Here is a 20,662-nt window from a genome sequence, read left to right as displayed (position 1 = left end):
GTGAAATAATATCCAGATACAAGTAATTCCCTAATTGCAGGCAAACTATGACTCCCATAAGACGGATGTACTTGTATTATATGGTCTGATAGCTAGCTGTGTATATTAGTGTGTATTGTAAATAGTCAATGAATCAATGTGTAACTAGCAAGACTAGTGCAGTGTCTATGTAAACAGAGTTTCGTTTTTATTTATATATTCACATGTTTGTATACATAATTTCACTAATTTTTGTTGGGTAACAAATTTACCAATTATTGATAAACATTTCATTACTACTGCAGCTGTGTTTTCTTTTTTATATGCCCAGACGAGTAACTATCAAAGACATAATGACTTATCCTGTCTGTCCCTCTGTCTGCAAAAAACTTAAATATCAGTTTATCTTGTTGATCTATAGCAGTTAAATTCATAGTCTGGCATGCACATTCAGTTATTAGCCTTTCACATGGACCAATATCCAACAATCTGTGTTTATCTTTTTGTCCTTGGCTATTAGTCATTTAACTGTTTTTTAAAGGTAAAATCGCACAGAGTTAAAAGTTGAACCACACGTAAACAGTCAACCAAAAAAATGGCAATTCCAAGATGGCCTCTTGAAAGAGTAGTCAAGCACAGTTATTTCCCTTGTGTACAGCTTTGAACTCCAGAGGAAATTTTTATGTAGAAATGCTCCATAGTTAATCTATTGGGTACCGATGCATTTATGTATACAAATGTATTACATTATTTGTACCGGGTAGTTTACTTTAGATTATATGAATGTCTATATATTCAATGTGTGTACGCCAACAAAATTATCAGGATTCATCATAAATGGCTTATTATAATAATTGCATGGATTAGAGCAAATATAAAATGAAATTGTTCAATGTGGAAATAGACAAACCAAATATATACTGAACTTGTCACTGAAAGCTCGCTGATTTTACTTAAAAATAGCAGCATGGGAAATTTGATTTTAAAATTCTTTCATTTTCATGGATAGGTATATATTTTCCATTCCTGATAAAGAAAATGTACATGCAAATCTTATACTGTTAACCAACTTTTATTCATGTGGAAGAAAATTTCCAAAAGTTCACAAGAACCACATAGTTGTGAATAGATATTCAATTAATGTCTTAAATTGTGTCAGATTTTTAACTTAATTGGACTTAATATTGCGAAGATTTGCTGTCGTTATCGGAATAAATATTGGCTTACAGTATATGTATATAGAGTCTGACGATCAATAGGGATGTACCATTAAATTATTTGTAAAAATTAATATTTCTAGTGATTAATACATGTACATGTATATCAATTGTGACCAAGTTTAATAAAAAATTCTAAAAACATGCAGTAAGCTGATTAAAAATACAGAAAACTTAATATAATTATTTTTGTTTTATTATTTACATGATGAAATGACCATACATAGAGTTTACAAGTATAAAAATGTACTAATTTATACAGTACATGTATATTTTAAAAAAAATCTATTCTCTTCATGGCATATATATACATAATCATATTGCTGAGTAATGATGCAAAGAAAATGACTGTGCACATTTTCAAAAAAAAAAATATTTCTAATCTGGCAAAAAAAATTAACATTTTTAAAATTTTGCCTAAGTAAAAAGTATCTAAAACAATAATTTAATATCTTAAAAGTTGGACGGAATTCAGTCATTAATAGACAGTAACTGTTCATTTTTTAAAGGGTGTAAGGAGCCCTCGATGGAATTACATATGTATAAGTGATGTCCCTCTAGAGACAATAAGATAATCTTCCATTTTTTCCAATATTTGTGTCAATGCAAAAAAAAAAAAAAACCCACAGAGCACATTGAACATCAACAATTGGAAATATTTTGAAGGTTAACGTAGAAAGAAGAGTGGTTTGTTCATTAAAAAGAGAAGAAAGAAACCACATTGATCTACCAGTAATATTCTCTCTTAATTAATATGTCCATGCAAATGCAAAATTTCTAGATGTTCATTATTTTGCTAAAAAAGGACTGAGAATAAATGAGTTTGGAGACATTGACCAAAGCTACCGGTAAACTCTTCAAATATTTACCTTGCAGACTTTTCAATATCTGTACCACAAAACCACAGAGGGATTTGGAGAAGTTTAAAAATTGAGGTATATTCAAATAATCTGCAATTGTGTGTTGTCATGGTGATTGGGTTTGTTAGTAATGTAAGAGAGAATATCACAGATATGCAACACGAAGTCTTACAAAAAAAAAATACATTAACTTGTGTAGAAGTGTATAAATTAAACAGAAAAAAATTATTTCATAAATACAAATACTTAAAAAATCTAATTAAATGTTTTAAAGTGCATGAAAAATCTCAAATGATCAAATATCAGAATTAAAGTATATAATTAGAGTCGATCACAAGTGTTATCAATAATAAATACCTTAGATACTTTTACCAAATTACCTATGACTAAACAATTCGTTTGATTAACTGCTAGTTGTTTTAAAGATTATCTGACTAAAACTATAAAAAAAGAAAAAAAAGAAAAGTCTCCCCAAGCACTGTTGAGCAAGAAGTACACTGTGATTTTATGTTTGAGGAATCCTCCAATAACGCAAAGAGGGAATCTCCCCAAAACAAATTGTATTTAATAGCTATTTGAGAATGCCCTTATTACAGTTTATCATCATTAGGGGATTGCCCAATAACAGACATTGTTATCATTTAGGGGAATCCCCTTTGACAGACAATTGAAATCCCGCTATAACAGATCGTCGTCGTCATAATCCTGGTTCCCACGTGTCCAGCCTTCCATTGGTTCCGGCGTCACAGCTGATCTACTCGTCCTTTTCTTCTTTCCTGTCTTTACGTTTTTCCCAGTGGAAGCAGGGCGACCTTGACCTGACTCAAGGTCATCAATACTATACACTTCTCCTGGTAAAAGATGAAATAAAATCCTCTTACAATATGTTATATTAATTTTACACACTGTAAAGAAAGAATAATTCCTTGGGGATTAAATTTTGCTTCTTTAATCAGTTAAAGTAATTTAATCAACAAAATTAAATACCCATTGATATTTTATTCTGTTATATATATCTATAGTATTGTCATTTTTCAAACAACAGATTATAATCTAAATGAAATCATTTTTAAACAAAACTTCAACAAAATTTAAACTCCAAGAAAATTTCTGCTTCAGAATCTACAGTGTATTAAGATTAATTCAGCACTGGGTCAATTTAGAATAAAAAATTATTGTAAACTTATTATCCTGATCGTGTTTAGATATTGAGGTAGTGATGGAGATATTGAGGTAGTGATAGAGATATTGAGGTAGTGATAGAGATATTGAGGTAGTGATGGAGATATTGAGGTAGTGATAGAGATATTGAGGTAGTGATGGAGATATTGAGGTAGTGATGGAGATATTGAGGTAGTGATGGAGATATCGAGGGAGATATTGAGGTAGTGATGGAGATATTGAGGTAGTGATGGAGATATCGAGGGAGATATTGAGGTAGTGATGGAGATATTGAGGTAGTGGTGGAGATATTGAGGTAGTGATGGAGATATTGAGGTAGTGATGGAGATATTGAGGTAGTGATAGAGATATTGAGGTAGTGATGGAGATATTGAGGTAGTGATGGAGATATTGAGGTAGTGATGGAGATATTGAGGTAGTGATGGAGATATTGAGATAGTGATGGAGATATTGAGGTAGTGATGGAGATATTGAGGTAGTGATGGAGATATTGAGGTAGTGATGAAGATGATGGGGAAATGACAGGGAGATGATGGGAAGTTGATGAAGATGATGGGAAGATGATTGATATGACAAGGAAATGATGGAGAGATGATTGGTAGATGATGGGGAGATTACAGGGAGATAATGGGGAGATGATCGAGACTCACGTGATGCCAGGAAGTCTTCGTCAACCCCGTAGTTCATGTCCGTCTTGGCTCGCTCGATTCCCTGCTTCAGCTCCCGGGCCAGCTTCTTGGCTGCCTTGTCATCTGATAAGCAAAAAAAAAAAAAACAATTTTAATTGTCAAAGGAACACAGTATTTAACGAAGAACACAATTTTGTCAAAATCGAAGGATTCCTATCATACAAAAAAAAGGTACTTCTCTCTCCATCCTTTTATCTTCACATTAATTTATTAAAAAAAAGATTGAAAGAGTTTACTTGTATTATTATCTCACCATTGGCTGATGACTTGATGGTCCTCTCTATCTGGGACTGAGATAAGCCGCTGGCTGCTGTCAGTTGAGTCAGTAATTCACGCCTCTGATTCTGTAAACAATATGTTTTTTTAAAGACTACTACTACGTTGTACAGAAAAAAGGAGAAAATGACACAGAACTGTCATGAAAAGAGTTGAGTTTGACAATCATTTAGATGTCAAATTTGAGTTAGTTAAGTTTGGATGTCAGCAAATTGATTCTGAGTTTGACTGTTGGTGAGTAATTGAATTTGACTGTCATTCAGATGTTGACTTTCGCTGTTACAGTGTGTTTTACTGCCAATTATTTTCTGTACAACAGTTCTTAAGTCTGGCTGTCAGTGAGTTATTAAGTTTAACTGTAAGTCAATGAGTTGACTGTCAGTGAGTTATTAAATTTAACTTTACGTCATTAAGTTGACTGTCAGTGAGTTATTAAGTTAAACTGTAAGTCAATGAGTTTACTGTCAGTGAGTTATGAAGTTTAACTTTAAGTCATTGAGTTGAATGTCAGTGATTATTAAGTTTAACTGTAAGTCACTGAGTTGACTGTCAGTGAGTTTTTTGGAGTTTGACTATCCCCAAGTTGTTGTTGAGTTTGACTGACCTCAAGCTCGGCCTGTAACTCGTTCTCGAGCTGCTGGTTGAGCTCTTCCTTGCTCCTCTCTAGCTCGACCTTCATCTCACTCTCCAGCTCCTGTCTCTGTTTCCGGTGATGCTGCTCCATAAACACTGTGTTCAATATATTGCTGGCTTTCCTGTCAAAAAAAATTAAAACATTTCCTGTCAAAAAGAACATAACCATTTGTGTTGCACCTTATAAATGAAAGAAAAAATCTTTTCCAAAAACAATTTCTTCTTAAATGCTGTACTAGATTTAAAATCATAATGAGACTTGTCAGTTCAAACTTTCATTAGAACCCTTTACGATTTTAAAGAAATTGAAAAAAAGTTTTCCAAAATTTGCTAACTGTGCATTGACAGACGATAACCCCTTACCCTGCTCCGCGCCTCCTGATCGAGTTCTTCCTGTTAACGTCCTCTTCCTCCTCTATCTGCTCTTGGAGTTCCCTGTTGACAAAACAATCAAACATAGCAGTTCGAGGACAGAGAACTAAGAGATGGAGGACCAGCTTCCTCTACTGCCCACAACCGCAACCATGACAAAAACCCACTCCATGAATTAAAATTTACATGCATTTCTAAAACTAAACAGATGAGGTATATGCACTTGGCTGTGTATTCTATTTAACATTTTTGCCATAAAGCAGCTTCTGCCAAATCATGTACATTGCTAAATGTCGAGCATAGATGTATAGCAGCCACCCCCCAGCCTCGTTAATTAAATGGATAAAAACAGAAATCAGATGGAAGCTGCTGCTTACATTTCTTTCTGGTGTTTCTTGGCCTTGATCCTCTCTTTGATCAGGCTCTCCTGCTGTTCTCGCGCCCGCTGTAGCTGGTCGTTCAGCTGGTCAACCTGGGACGAGTGCTGCTGGATAATTGCGTCCACCCCTGACAAACGACTCCCCTCCCGACTCAACTTGTTCTCCAGCTGCTCCTGTAAATCATATAATTTAAGACATTGGAATTCACCGACTCTTGAATTTTCCCAATTACAAGCAGAGCAAACGGGCAGAAAATAAGACTGGAGCGATTATTTCCCTGAGTGTATGCAGTATTCAGCCCACTGTACCTGTAACTGCTGTAGTGTGGCGTCCTGCTCGCTGGGTATGGAGTATTTTAAACCTAACAGTGTATATTCAGCACTCTTTACCTGTATAATTATTCAGTATTCTATACAAGAGAGAATATATATTCTACCTGTAACTGCTGTAGTGTGGCGTCCTGCTTGCTGAGTATGGCCTGTCGCCGGGCCGCGCCCACCTCCAGCCGTCCAATCATCTGTCCCAGCCTCCTCTCCTGGTCCCGCAGTGCCTCCTGTGTCTCCAGCGCCATCCTCCGCCTCAGAGCGTCCAGCGCCGACCTCCTCTCATCCTCTAGCTTCTTCTCCTCTAGCTGAAGCTCAACGTCCTGATCACAAACGTAAAATTATTGGTTACTACATTTGATAATTAATAAAAAATCCTTTTAATTTTATCAGCAGTTACAACACTGCTATAATGCTGTATCTTCGATCTTTCATTTTTACTTTCAATTGTGTAAAATTATTCAGAATGCAAAACATGGAATTTTTGGGGTTCAGGTTATATTTTGCAATTTCTGTAAAAAAAAAAAAAAGACATCAAATATTGTGTCATTCATATTTCCCATGGTTTTCTTGATATCTATTGGTTTCATAATTCAGTTTCAATAATATCAAATCAGGTTATAGGTGGACAATGATAATTCCAAGTACATGTACAGGGAAATGTTTTATTTTTCGCCCCTTTCACCCTTGTTGTCATAGGGTGACTTTAAGACTGGGCGAATTCCAATGCTTCAATTCATCTCTCCACAAACACAAATATGTCTGGGCTTATTCCAGACTGGTAAATCTGTCTGCATGTGTTGAAGGGCGGAAATTACATGGGGCGGAAATATCCCAACATACAGTTTCTCGTCATGTCTACTACTTTTATGATCATTTTGATTTTGTTAACGGACCACTCGATGAAATCCATAACAATGTGTGCAATTGAATTTGCATTAAATGGTTGTGTTATCTAGGTAGAGTTCTGTCTCACCAGCTGCTGTTGAATTTTCTCCCTCTCCTCGAGGTTGGCCTTGGCTTTGTTCATCAAAGTCTCCTCTTTTTTGCGTCTGACCTCGGCCATCCTGGCTCGTCGCTCTGCCAGCTTGCTCTCCAGACTGTTAAAGAAGAGAAAAGGATTTCACATTATTATACTTTCGTGTTAAATACTGAAATCTGATTGGTTTAGATGCAGTTAATAATCTGTTCTATTACCCTCAGCCTTATCAACGCACTTGGCAACGGGAAACACAACGAATTGTTATATGCGCATAAATTATGCATGTATGGTTTGCCACAGAATTCAATTAATTCTCATAGAAAAGCACTTCTCTGTAAAATTAAGACATTAAGTATAATAAAATAAATAGTGCTTGTTTGACAATGCGTCAGTTGACAACTTTTTTGGGGTGTCAATTTCAACTGTTACCCTCCTAAACAGGCACTACCTGTTATCTATATAATGTTAACTTGTAATAACTTGAGTAACTTTCTTATACAGGTTATTAAAAATTTTCACAATTTTGAGGAGTTTTTAATGCAAGTTTTACAGTCAGTATTTAAAATTCCAGAGTTTCCAAACTTATTACAGCGGTAATCTGAATGACTTACTTTTTCTGCTGCTTGAGTCGACTGACTTGTAGCTGGTTATTAATAACCTGTAGATTCTGCTCATGCTCCCTCAAAATCTTCTCCTTGGCTCTAAAAATATTCTTGCATTATCAGACATTGATGTTATATTGTGTAAACATAGGTAAACACAGTCGAGTTTTGAACACCCTATCAAACACATCTCATGCCGTTCTGACATAGTAAAACTCTGATACTGAGTGCACTCACTCGTCTGTGAGTTCCAGACTGGTGGTCAGGACTCGGTTGACGGTCGCCGTCTGCTGTACGACCATCGCCTCCTGCTCCTGCTGATGTATCTCCTCCTCTTCCTCCAGTTTCTGTGGATAAACAAACAAACCATGAACACCAAATAAAGAATAAATCCAAAATATTTACTAAACTGTTGATGGTTTGTACAACAGAATACTGAATACAGGGAAATATTCGCCCCTGTTTTATTTTTGCCCCTTCAGCCGTTGTTGCCAGTGGGCAAATTTAAGGCTGAGCAAATTCCAATGTCTTATATAATCTTTCTTTAAACACAACTGTGTCTGGGCGAATAGAGTGAAACTGTTTGCAAGTGAAGAATGGTGAAAATTACATGGGGTGAAAAAACCTGTATTCAGTATACAATTATAAACAACAAATAATTACATGTTATTGTTCTTCAATAAACATTGTAAAATAATCAGATATCTACATTTTATGATATAGAAAGTAGAAAAATACTTAATTACGGTATACACTTAAAATATACACTGAATGTTGGCTATTGAATTATAAATTGATGTCACAGTAATATTCAGATGAACCTGGTATAAATGTGATGGATAACTTACTGCCATTTTCTGATTCAATCTCTCCTTCAGTCGGGCCGCAAATTTGTTCCTTTCCTCCAGTCTTTCCTCTGATTAAAAATTTAATATATAACAATTAAAAAATTAACACAGACAAACAATATTTTTAAACCCTTGGTACATGCCAAACCAATGAATTTACATGACTTGTACAGTTCTATATGAATTCTAAAATACATTTATATATAAGATAGGTACTGTAAATTTCTTATTTTACGCGAGTACTTAGTTCCGCAATTCCACTGTTTGCATCGCGAGAATATAAAATCGCGAGCATCAGTGTTTTGTTACGTTCTATACAGCTCAAAACTGTCCAAAAAAATAAGAGCGAGATTTTAAAATCTGCAAGGACTGCTTCTCGTAATTTTACGCGGAAATTAATTCCTGGCATTTAATAAGGAATTTACAGAACACATTGTTTACCTTCGTATAACTTCATCCTCTGTTTGTGAGCCTTGATCAGTCGGTCCACGTCAAACTTGTGTTCACTTCCAACCGTTTCGGTAATTGTAGCCGCCATCTTGTCGTTCTGGTTCTCAATCTCTCGCTCTTTCACTTCTGCTTCCGCCTGTAAATTATATAACATCAATCAGAACTGGGTGCATTACCTACCAAATAGGTGTCAGCTATCACTTAATTAGTCTAACAAATGAATCAAATATTTTGAAGTGTTTTGTGTCTGAGCGTTAACTGTTGTGTCATGGCTAAAACATTCTTATCCTGAGGTTGTCTGATATATTGCATTAATGTTTCTTGCTGCTGTGAGTAATCTGGAGTGTAACCTACAATCTGGATCTTTTTAATTTCTATTTTGTTGTAGCTTTGTACAAGTATGAAGTAATTGCTGTTCCATGTAATCTGGAGTGTAACCTATGAACCGGATCTTGTCTATTCTATTTTGTTGTAGCTTTGTGCATTACATGTTGTACATGTATGAAGTAATTGCTGTTCCATGTAATCTGGAGTGTAACCTATGAACCAGATCTTGTCTATTCTATTTTGTTGTAGCTTTGTGCATTACATGTTGTACATGTATGAAGTAATTGCTGTTCCATGTAATCTGGAGTGTAACCTACCGTCCGGATCTTGTCCAGGCCCTGTAACTCCTCCTGATCCAGTTGAAGCTCCTTCTCTGCCATTTCCTGTTGATGCTTCTCCTTCAACTCCAGGTAATCCTATTGCAAACATTCACATTAACATGATAATTTATAATAGACATTTTTATAGCTAACTGATTATATATAATGCTCATAACAGTTTTCCAAATATACTTTTGATCAAATGAACAACTGTAACTTTAACTGACAAAATGAAAGAGAGCAGGTGCATGCACTATTTTATTCAAAGGTATAGATCGAAAAGTCAGAAACGATTATCTCTTAACATAACGCTACAGGCTGTCAATACAAAATATTGACAGTTACTGTAAACGTACTACATTGTACATTTGTATTTTATTTAGCGTTTTTGGTGGAATGCAACCTCCGCTAAATCAAGTACATAACAAAATGCCATGCATATATGTGTGAGAATAGTCACATTCAGGATTACGCTAATTCAAATCCACGCCAACTAATTCAAAAACTACATGTAGTTTCTGCCAAATATCATACATGCCAAATATACTAGATTTACAGTAAGCAGACTGACCTCCACCAGGCCCTTGGTGTTGGTGCTCTTGTCAAAGTTCTTCATCAGCAGCTGCTCCTCTCTCTCCTGTTCCTTACTCAGTTTCTGTATTTCCCGTCGTCTGCGCTTCGCCAATTTCTCCTCCAGGGACAGTTGTTGTCTCTGACTCTCTAGAAAAAAAGGGAGGAAAAGATCAATAAAAATCTTAGTCTGGTAAGTAGTTGAACTTGATTCATGATCTATAATGTCATGTATTTGTTTAAAAGCTAATTAATTACCTTTGTCCTTGGCCATGGTGAGTCTATGCTTACCCATATCCCTGGCCTTGGTGAGTATATGTTCACCCATACTGTATACAGGGTTATTTTTGCCCCGTGTTATTTTCGCCCTTCATCACTTGCAAACGGTTTCGACCCGTCTAAAATTCGCCCACTGACAACGAGGGCGAAAGGGGCAAAAATAAAACGGGGGCTAATATTTACCTGTATACAGTATCCCTGGCCTTGGTTAATCTATGTTTCCCTATATCTCTGGCCTTGGTGGGTCTATGTTTACCCATATCCCAGGCCTTGGTGAGTCTATATTTACCTATATCCCAGGCCTTGGTGAGTCTATATTTACCTATATCCCAGGCCTTGGTGAGTCTATGTTTACCTATATCCCAGGCCTTGGTGAGTTTATGTTTACCTATTGGTGAGTCTATATTTACCTATATCCCAGGCCTTGGTGGGTCTATGTTTACCTATATCCCTGGCCTTGGTGAGTCTATGTTTACCTATATCTCTGGCCTTGGTGAGTCTATGTTTACCTATATCTCTGGCCTTGGTGAGTCTATATTTACCTATATCCCAGGCCTTGGTGAGTCTATGTTTACCTATATCCCTGGCCTTGGTGAGTCTATGTTTACCTATATCTCTGGCCTTGGTGGGTCTATATTTACCTTTATCCCTGGCCTTGGTGAGTCTATATTTACCTATATCTCTGGCCTTGGTGAGTCTATGTTTACCTATATCTCTGGCCTTGGTGAGTCTATGTTTACCTATATCCCTGGCCTTGGTGAGTCTATATTTACCTATATCCCAGGCCTTGGTGAGTCTATATTTACCTATATCTCTGGCCTTGGTGAGTCTATATTTACCTATATCCCTGGCCTTGGTGAGTCTATATTTACCTATATCCCTGGCCTTGGTGAGTCTATATTTACCTATATCCCTGGCCTTGGTGAGTCGGTTCAGGTCCTGGAGATACTCATTCAGCAGCTGGTTTTTCTTTTTCTCGTTCAGTTTTCCGTCCTGTACCAGGTGTTTGAGCGCGTCCTCGTGACTCTCCACATTCTGTACCACCACATCACCCTCTTGTTGGTCCTGAAGCTTCCTCATCGCAATGATCTGTCTCCGCTTCGCCAACCTCTCCTCTAGAGCCTAATAGAACAAGATCCTAAGGCCAAATGTTTTTGTGTCTTTGGATTCTCAGACCAATCATTTAAATATTATGCAGCAGGAAGGTATTTTTTTTTAATTACCAAAGGGGAATAATTCAATTTTCATATTTTACCTTATAATTGAAAACTGAGTTATTCCCCTTTTCATTGTGTCAATAAAATTCATCAATGTGGCAACACATGACCTAAAGTAGCCAATAGATTAGTGTTTGTTATTGTTTGTCGGTCATTTGATGTGTTTTGATTGTTTACCCGCTGTTGCCGTGACAACTGTAGTGCCTGCTTTCTGTCAACCTCTGATAATTCCGACATCAACTTCTCCATTAAGGCATCAATCTACATTGTAAACAAATGTTAGATATCAAACACACTAAATAATTGAAGCATATAAAGAAGCTGGTGGAAATCTTATGGATTTGATGCAAAGTGGATTCATGGTGGTTATATTATTGAGTAAATGAAATGCTTTGCAGGTATGAGCACATTCAATTTCATATTCAGAATAACTTAGTTATTGGATGTGTTCATGGAAAAAGGAACCGACAAATTATCGTTTAACTAAATTGCCTTACGTCTTTCTCTGAGAGATCAGTCTGTTTGTTGATCTCCTTCCTGATGAAGTCCTTCTCTTCTTCATAAATCTGAGCCTGTCAACAGAAATACAGTACTCACTACAGGATATCTCTGGGTAATACCAGTAAATAAATACAGTCAAACCTTGTTATCTGGAATTAGATGGAACTTTTTAAAAACTTCGAGATATTAGAGTATTTGAGATATCAAGGGTAAAAAAATTAAACAATAAGTGGTTGGGACTTACAATTTACTTCGACATATCCATTGTATTCGAGATATCAGTGTTCAAGATATCGAAATTCAACTGTAATAGTTTACATTGGTTCGTAATGTAATATTTTCAAGTTATTTGATACAAAAGTCTGTAACAAGTCAGATTATTTAAAGAGTTGAACAAGTTCAGACATGCAGTATGATCTATAATTATGAGTGGATGTAAAGTGGGGGGTTCAAGGGGGTCAGAGCCCCCCTCACATAATTCACATTTCTTTAAATTTACATTATAAAATTACCAAATATATGCTTCAGACCCCCCCTCCCCATCAAACTCAAGTAACCGTTGGACACCACCCCCCTGAAAAAAATCTCTGGATCAGCGCATGATATCTTCATGTATTCTCCTACTACTACACATGATATCTTCATGTATTGGTCTGTATTGTCATGCTGAATGACACAATGTTATACATGTAGTACAAACAGGTCCTGACCAGTTTCTGGTTGGTTTTAGCGTCCAGCTGCTCCAGCTCATCCTCCATCACAGTCGTGCCCTTGTCCTTGACATGTGCTTGTTTAATAGCCTGTTAAAATAAAGAACATGTTTTTCAAGTCATTTAAAACAAAATCTACTCTTTAAAATAAGAAATGAAAATCCAGACTTCAATTGAAACTCTAATCTAAGGTCACCTGATACAACGGTTCTGTCAGATAGAGTTGTATAAAAGTTAAAAGGAACTTAAAAATAGAATAAAAGAACAATACTGACCCAGATCTGTTATCTCGAGGGCAAAGAGGAATTCCTAGCTTACCTGTTCCTCCTCCATCCGATCATCTTCCAGCATCTTCCTCTTGTTCAGAAGATCCTCAACCACATTCCTCTCCACGATGGACCGCGGTTGTTCACCGACCTTGAACTTCTTCAGGTGTTGTCTTATCATCTTGAACAAAATCTGAAGACAAAATATTATTCCTCAACGTTACCGTCTTCTCAAAATTAGTCTACACAAATGAGATAATTTTCCAGATAATTTCTCTCTGTATCCTTTAATGTTATACACGGAGGGTTGTTAAATGGAAACGTTACCAGTATCAAAGGGTATTTGAATATTTTATTATTCTATTATTTTATTTTATTTTATTATATCTATTATTTTATTTTAATATTTTGAAGTTTCACTACATTCTCGCATGGTCATTTTGTTTAGATCTGCTTTCACAAGATGCGTATTCCTAAGAGCTCTGTTTTCACCTAATAAGGTGCTGTTTTGATACATATATAATTGCCCATATGTTAACTTCTTACTCTGAAATTTTAAAGTCTTTTTTCAGAGTACCCCCAGACAAGTTCTTGGCCCTATACCCACCTGATCCTTCATGGCCTGTAGAGCTGCCATCAAAGCTTCCACTTTCCTCTGATCTTGCTTCATCATCTCATTCTCAGCATCTTCACTGAAATCAGAAAAAGGGAATAATGAAGAACTATTTTTATGATTGTAAAGGGAGCTAACTTATGCACTACAAAGAAGCACACTTCTCTGTCAATGAAGCCACTGAAAAAGTCCTTTTATCCTATTATCTTCTGTCAAAGGGCTGGCAAAAATGAATTATGGTTACATTTCCATTTGATACATCTATGTTTAATAGATAGTTGCCAATTTTTTTATGCGTATAATTTACATATATTAATTATAGTATCATTATGATTCAATAATTTATACATTCATTATTTACCTGCGGTAAGGTACATTTGTCTCATTTCATATCTATACTATCACTAAAAATGACAGGAATATTTGAGTCATTTCATACCTTAAACATAAACACCTGAGATGACAGGTATGCAAATTCTCACCTGTGGAAGTTGGTCATGATCTTGCCTAGCCCCTCATTCCCGAGGTCTGTCAGAGACACCTGAGGGGGCCCATCTTTACCCTCCTCCTCTGACCCCTCCTCCTCCACCTCCCGAGTCACCACCTTCCTCCCGCCCTTGCCCGACTTGATTGACCTGTCCTTGCCGCTGACCTTGACCCCCATAGTTTTCTCCCTGATGAGGCGAGCCTCGGTCTGGTTCTGTTCCAGCTCCTTCATCATTGCTTCCTCATCCTCCTGTCGCTGAAAGCCCCATTAAAAGGTTAACTTACATGCTGAATTACCAGTATGTACATATAGTTTTAAATACTTTTGACGTATAGTAACTTTGAGGGGGAAAAACTTACTTTCTTTTTCTCTAGATCTTTCAAGCAAAATGGAACGCATATTGCAGTCAGCAAAGCTCCCAAGAACAATCCCAGAAAGAATGCTCCTGCCATCCACGACGAATCAACCGTGAATTCATTCTGCATCAAGTCCACTGTTGCTGGGACACAGACATCAGAAGGGGAGAATGGGTGGTAGTTATGTGCCATGGTTATATAATTTCACTTCTAATTCACAGTCTGCAAATGTTCAATATATATGAAATTCAGAAAAGGTTTATAATTTAGCAATATTAAGAAAAAAAAATTAATAAAGAAAAGAGTAATAAAATGATAAATCAAAAATACAAGGTTATACATGTTATGAGAATTACATGCAAAATAATTGATAAGGTACCCAAATTATGCTCTCTATTTTCAATTAAAGCAATTGAGATAGATTTTCAAGGTTTATTCAAGAGTATGAAAAAAAACCAAACAAACATAATGTAGCAAATTAATTCTTTATTATTGATAGGCCAACAACCAAGCCCCGTGACCCTTCCTCACAACAGCATGTTGGCATTGGATATAGGATAAAAAAAATTTTTTGCAAAATATAAGTCAAACTCGCATTTGATGACATGTCAGTCGAGTTGAAGAAATATATAACAATGTCAGGTAAACAAGTTATTTTTGCAACACCACTGTTATGGAGATTGATCCCTTGGTTTATCCAAAACTTCAAATTTTCAAATTTTTCGGCTTCAAATATATATCCAATTTGGGGTATTATATCCCATTTGGCTATTATATCCCATTTGGGAAATTGGTCCCAACATGTAACATGTGTACAGTCATGCAGTATATTCTGACAGGTGCCCTTAATCTACCAGTCTCAGGTAACAAAACTCTCGATCAGAACGCAATCAACTTCAAAATATCCCCACTTGACTTTGCTACTTGTGGTGTTGGAAAAATTTACCTTTTCCATATGGCAATGATTATTTCAAAATTTGCTTACCATTTCTCCATTTGTAAATAATGTGTTGCGATGCCGGAGATAATAAATCGAAAAATAAAACAGCACAGACTTTCAATTTCCGGTTATAAAAGATCGAATATTGTTTAGTTTTTGTGACTATAGATATTAAATTTCTACAAAGAAGACATTAAGAAAATAATTGGTTTGTTACAATAATGTCTCATTTAAAAATATGAACCAATGTGGAATGAATTTAAGATGATTCCGGTTTTAAAATATCGTTTTGGCTTTCTTTTTTTAAAGCATTATTTACTTCCGTTGCTATTCCAAACATGAACCCACTCGCCGTGCTTGAGTAGAAGTGTACATATTTTGGTCAAAAACAGGTAAAGAATAAATTTATTTGTGACTAAATCGCACTAATACTTTAATCAACAGGTTTGAAACTGCGATTTACCATAGGTTGTCATGTTCCCTCTGTCTATGATAAAATAAACGCCCCTCCTCCGGACTTTAAATCAACGCGCAACTTCTTCATGTAAGATTTCCCTTTCCACATGGGGGGTTCCGTAGACAATTCAAACAATATAAAACGTTTCCCTTTTAAAGGTCAATTTTGGGGCAGCAAAGATCAAATTATTGTTGTCTTTAAATTAAAAAAAATGTGTTGCATTTTAAATTAAACCAGTGACATACATTCGCTGGGAGCATTTAGCTACATTTTCTGGATTTCACAGTATGAATATTCATATTTTATGGTATGGGAATGTATGTTCGTTTGCCCTAAAATGCGTTCGCCCTTGACGCCGTTCGTCCTAGTTTTTGTTCACCCTAGGTCCGTTCGCACTTATTTCCATTTGCCAAAAGTCTGTATGTTCACCTTATTTTAATGCAGAATTAATATAGTTGTATCTTTTTTGTATTCTGATCATTTTAACATTATGAATAGATAATATGTAAACGGTGTGACCGTTGGACCGAGCGCAGATTTAACACAGTGCAGTTTGATTTTTGTATAATAAAATCTATTTAAAACGCACACAGTAGGATTCGCCAGCATATGGTTGCCTACTCAAATCATTCGTCAAAGTTAAACTAAACGTTGCGTGCTCAGTCTACATTATGACGTCATATTTCAGACGTAAAACGTTCAAGTTTTGTCTTCGGAAATAGCCGAAGAGAGTTACGTGATTCCGGATTTTTTTTTTTATTTCTTCTTTCATTGTTCATCAGTTTAATTCATATGAATGCCAATGTAATAAAATTGAATACTTTATTCAGTATCTAAAAGATCAGGTCCTTGATGTTGATGTTTTTATTTTCCATCTGATAATTTGATAAGACATACATAGAACAAGTCGTGTTTCTTGATTGAAGCACTATTGAAACTTATCTGGTTTCCTTTTTAATTTCTTTTAATTCAAATTACCTTCTTTTGAAACACTGGAACTTATTTAATCGAGTTTAGGGGCAATAAACATCGATAAGTACCAGTCAATCAATGATCGAACTAACTTTTTAAAAACAAAATGGCTGCCAACATGGCGGCGCCCAGGGCTGGAAGAAATTTTTTTTTGCCTTAGTACCCATGATTCAACTTTCATTTTTCACTGATTTTCTTATATATACGTGTTACCATTAATCCTCGCTTCGCGAGGTGGGCTTCGCCCGCCTCTCGCTGCGCTCGGTATAAAGATATATAAAACAACACTATTTTTACACCTTTACATATTGATAATAACAACCAATTGACTGACCTGATAATTAATGTTACCATGACTTTTTGTGAATTATAATTATATATTTATGGTTCAAAGTAGTTTGATACAGTTTGATACAGTTTCATGTTTCATTTACATTTATATCTCATTTAGCAATCAATGGATTGTGTTGTGCTCGGGTATATAAATAAATAAAATCAAACAATGAGACCAATTATGTCTTTTTGAAGAAATAAAATCAGAAAATGTATTAAATAGTTATCAGAAGTAAAGCAATTTGATATAATATATATTATGGTAAAAGTAGAATATAACTAATCATTTAAAAAGTAAAGTAGTATATGAAATAAAGATTTTTATGAATTATGTACAAAGTTTAGGTAGAGCGAACAAGGTTCAGGGCGAACGATAATTAGAGCGAACAATAATAAGAGCAAACAGACTCTGGTGCCTCTGGTAGATAAGGCAATGCCATGGTGTGGATGATACTTGATGCCATCCGCATAAAACGGAACCTGCCTTCTTAGTATTCCAATACAAAATGTTTTAGAAGAAAAATGATTTCACATGACTTGCACTATTAGATGCATTACATTTACATTGTATATTTTTAATTAAAGCTTTAGTTAAAAGTGTTGTGTAGCTGACTAGCTGTAAAATATCTGGTGTCTTACCCTAATACATGGCAGACAACAGACAGTATAGCTGTAAACACTAGGGTAAACAAGAAAAAACAGGTATATAGAGTGCCAGTAGTGGTGAACATCAGAATCAGAACTGGGCCATATGATTCAGGGTAGACCAGGGTCAGATGTCAATCATAAAAATTAGCATACCTTGGGAGAATAGAGAATATATATGTTTACATTACAAAAGTAAAGATGACCATTCATTATTCTGATGTAAATTTCAGGTGTGTGTTTTTCAGGTGGGGACAGGATGTGGCTACGGTACCTGACCCTCCTCTCTCTGTTGGTGGTGTCCTGTCGGAGTTACTCTGTCACAGACCTAACGGAAATCTATCAGACCCAGCTCTCAAATAACGCTGATAATTATACCTATAACTACAATGTATGTTGTTATGAATTTGTATAATTGAATTATAGATATTTTAGTAAGTGTATTAATGTTGTCTAATTTGTAGGAATCTCAAAGGCAATGTTATTATACATGTATGTCTATAATGGATTACAGTGTTGTTTGTTGTTGTTATTTTGGTTTAATATTCCAATTCAACAATTTGTATTTTTTTCTATTTTTTCACACAAATTTAAGTATGAGGGAGTTATGTTGTTGGAACTTACACTTAAAACACTAATTAAATTAAATTCTAAGTTACTTTGTTTCATTTCTATATGTCATATTGTTATGAATTGATTTAACTATGATCTGTTTTTAAAACAGCTGCACACTTTTGCTGATAACACATCCATCAACTATGCTTCTGTGAACACATCCTCCTACCTACACACGTATGTGGAAAGAGGTGGATTTGTGCTGGATTTAACCCAGTGGCAGGACAATTCATCCGGAACACCGTCCAATGTGACAACCCTACCCCTACTGAAGGTTACACAGCGATGGGAGGTAGATATCATATCAACAATCATGGACGTAGTTTAGAAATATTAATGACAAAATTATTTTCCTTGGTGACAGTCAAACTCCATAATATCATCAGATTCCAACATATGACTGCTGCTGTAATCATTATTACCCAAAATGAGAGTTGTCTCCCTTTTAAAATATAAAAACTAACAATTAAATATATATGATTGCAAGAACTTTTAAATGTTTATGAAAAAAAAAAGTATTATATACAACTCCCTGTGTTATATACAACCACCTGTGTTATATATATATATATATATACAACTACCTGTGTTATATACAACTACCTGTGTTATATATATATATATACAACTACCTGTGTTATATACAACTACCTGTGTTATATACAACTACCTGTGTTATATACAACTACCTGTGTTATATACAACTACCTTTGTTATATACAACAGGTGAACAGTGCCACAGCATCTCCAGACACAATCCTGGTATCTATGACAATCAGCAACCCTGGCTCCGTGACAGCGAATAATGTGACCATGACCTTTGACCTGACCGGTGGACTGAGACTGGACATTTCCAGCATAGTAAAGAATACGAGCACTGTCATCACACACACACAGAGTAATGTCAAGTTCCAGTGGTATAGCAGCAGCATATTGGGTGAGTCTTTGTAAAACAGGACACGATTAAAATGGATCCTAGTTATGGCAGAATATATACATCTTATTCCTCACAAGAAACGTCTTGCTCCCCCCCCCCCCCCCCTTTACCATGTAATCATTACCAAAGCAAACAGTAATACAGTTGATTAGATAAAAAAAACAAAAAACAAATAGTTTATCAGTGTCCAATATATATGCACTGCCAGATAGATGTGAACTTAGTAGTCAATAGTTATAAAGTTTTGAGTAATGGTACTTGAAGGTTACCTGTTTCTAATGCTACATGACCTATTATAAACTTGCAACCATTTCTTGAATGAGTCTACAAGACTTACCAGTATGTTTGTTTGCCTGTATGAATGTTTAGTACATCTTAATATTGGCATTAGAAGAGAAGCTCCTGTTTTTTTTGTTTGGCAAATGCTGTTTGATGTTTATATTTTAATGATATATATATATATATATATATATCTTTCCCTTAGCCTCAGAAGAGATGTTCCTGTCGTTTGTGACGGTGCCGTCGGGGACGAATGGCGGTAACCTGGAGGCAGGACACAATGTGTACACCAGCCAGCTCTACTTTGCTTCTACAGTCAGTTCACCTCTTGTTATTCTGTACTCATTAAACAAACATGTGAAATCAATGTATAATCATATCAAAATTAAACGATTGATATCTATGATAGAATTACATATTTTAAGAATTGTAGAACTCAGAAGATGAACAACAGTGGTATATCTGTTTTGTACCCAGATATTAATTTGGATTTTTTTTTTTTATGCAGGTTTTAACTTCTGTAGCTGGGCCTATTGACCTTGACATGTGTGTTTATGGGATTCGAAATGTACAGAAAAGTGTAAGCATTAGAACTGATATATAAATTTATTATACCCCCGCAAACGAAGTTTAGGGGGGTATATTGGTTTCACCCTGTCCGTCTGTCTGTCTGTCCGTCTGTCCGTCTGTCCGTCTGTCCGTCTGTCTGTAGACGCAACTTTGTCCCCCCTATAGAATTTTTTATTACTGCATGGAACAGTTTGAAAATTTGTACATATGTTGAACACCATCTGAAGATGTGCACCTGCAATTTTTTTTAAGATCAGACAAGATTTAATGATTTTATGACAGTTTTCATTTTCCTTATTCTATATATTGTATTTTTTTTTACAATTCTAGAAAAACATTTTTGTATGTGTTCCAAACCTTTATTATTCAATTCAATTATTTGTCCCATTTGAAATTAGCCTAGCGGGGGTATTAGTCCCATTAGGACAGTTCTAGTTTTCATTTTGTCGAGTGAAACATCTTTTTTATATTATTC

At 35.5% G+C, this 20,662-nt stretch overlaps 2 protein-coding genes across 6 annotated transcripts in view; one reads left to right on the top strand and one right to left on the bottom strand.

Annotated features, from left to right (window-relative positions):
- Positions 1-25: 25 nt before the first annotated feature.
- Positions 26-15,514, bottom strand: LOC128181460 (golgin subfamily A member 6-like protein 22). The gene is made up of 23 exons (XM_052849863.1): positions 15,425-15,514; positions 14,443-14,661; positions 14,079-14,338; positions 13,591-13,675; positions 13,036-13,176; positions 12,718-12,807; positions 12,004-12,078; positions 11,684-11,767; positions 11,195-11,411; positions 10,012-10,160; positions 9,438-9,536; positions 8,785-8,929; positions 8,344-8,411; positions 7,733-7,842; positions 7,505-7,594; positions 6,888-7,011; positions 6,025-6,234; positions 5,586-5,761; positions 5,200-5,271; positions 4,808-4,958; positions 4,181-4,271; positions 3,889-3,990; positions 26-2,907 (listed from the first exon to the last, which is right to left on the bottom strand). Exons 2-23 carry the CDS (start codon positions 14,629-14,631, stop codon positions 2,735-2,737), a joined length of 2,901 nt encoding a protein of 966 aa, XP_052705823.1. The 5' UTR covers positions 14,632-14,661; positions 15,425-15,514; the 3' UTR covers positions 26-2,734.
- A 172-nt stretch (positions 15,515-15,686) lies between these two features.
- Positions 15,687-20,662, top strand: part of LOC128181458 (limbin-like) — a 30,370-nt gene continuing 25,394 nt past the window's right edge. For 3 of the 5 annotated variants that reach the window (XM_052849861.1, XM_052849860.1, XM_052849859.1), the window contains exons 1-6: positions 15,687-15,771; positions 18,035-18,177; positions 18,511-18,693; positions 19,128-19,338; positions 19,823-19,932; positions 20,126-20,197. In XM_052849861.1, the coding sequence (XP_052705821.1) occupies positions 18,046-18,177; positions 18,511-18,693; positions 19,128-19,338; positions 19,823-19,932; positions 20,126-20,197 (708 nt within the window). In that variant the 5' untranslated portion in view covers positions 15,687-15,771; positions 18,035-18,045. Of the gene's footprint in view, positions 15,772-18,019; positions 18,178-18,510; positions 18,694-19,127; positions 19,339-19,822; positions 19,933-20,125; positions 20,198-20,662 lie in introns of all 5 variants that reach the window. The other 2 variants (XM_052849862.1, XM_052849858.1) reach the window with 2 other exon arrangements.

The sequence above is a fragment of the Crassostrea angulata genome, chromosome 4, assembly GCF_025612915.1.
Source record: "Crassostrea angulata isolate pt1a10 chromosome 4, ASM2561291v2, whole genome shotgun sequence".
NCBI lineage: Eukaryota > Metazoa > Mollusca > Bivalvia > Ostreida > Ostreidae > Magallana > Magallana angulata.
Note: the sequence above shows the minus strand (reverse complement) of the source record. Positions and strands in the feature narration are given on the sequence as shown.

Excerpts from the sequence above, each read along its gene's own strand:
- LOC128181460 (XM_052849863.1), bottom strand. The coding sequence starts at position 14,631 with ATGGCACATAACTACCACCCATTCTCCCCTTCTGATGTCTGTGTCCCA. Across the intron at positions 11,412-11,683 it reads AGTTGTCACGGCAACAGCGG|GCTCTAGAGGAGAGGTTGGC; the intron begins GTAAACAATCAA and ends TTGTTCTATTAG. Across the intron at positions 4,272-4,807 it reads AGTTACAGGCCGAGCTTGAG|AATCAGAGGCGTGAATTACT; the intron begins GTCAGTCAAACT and ends TATTGTTTACAG.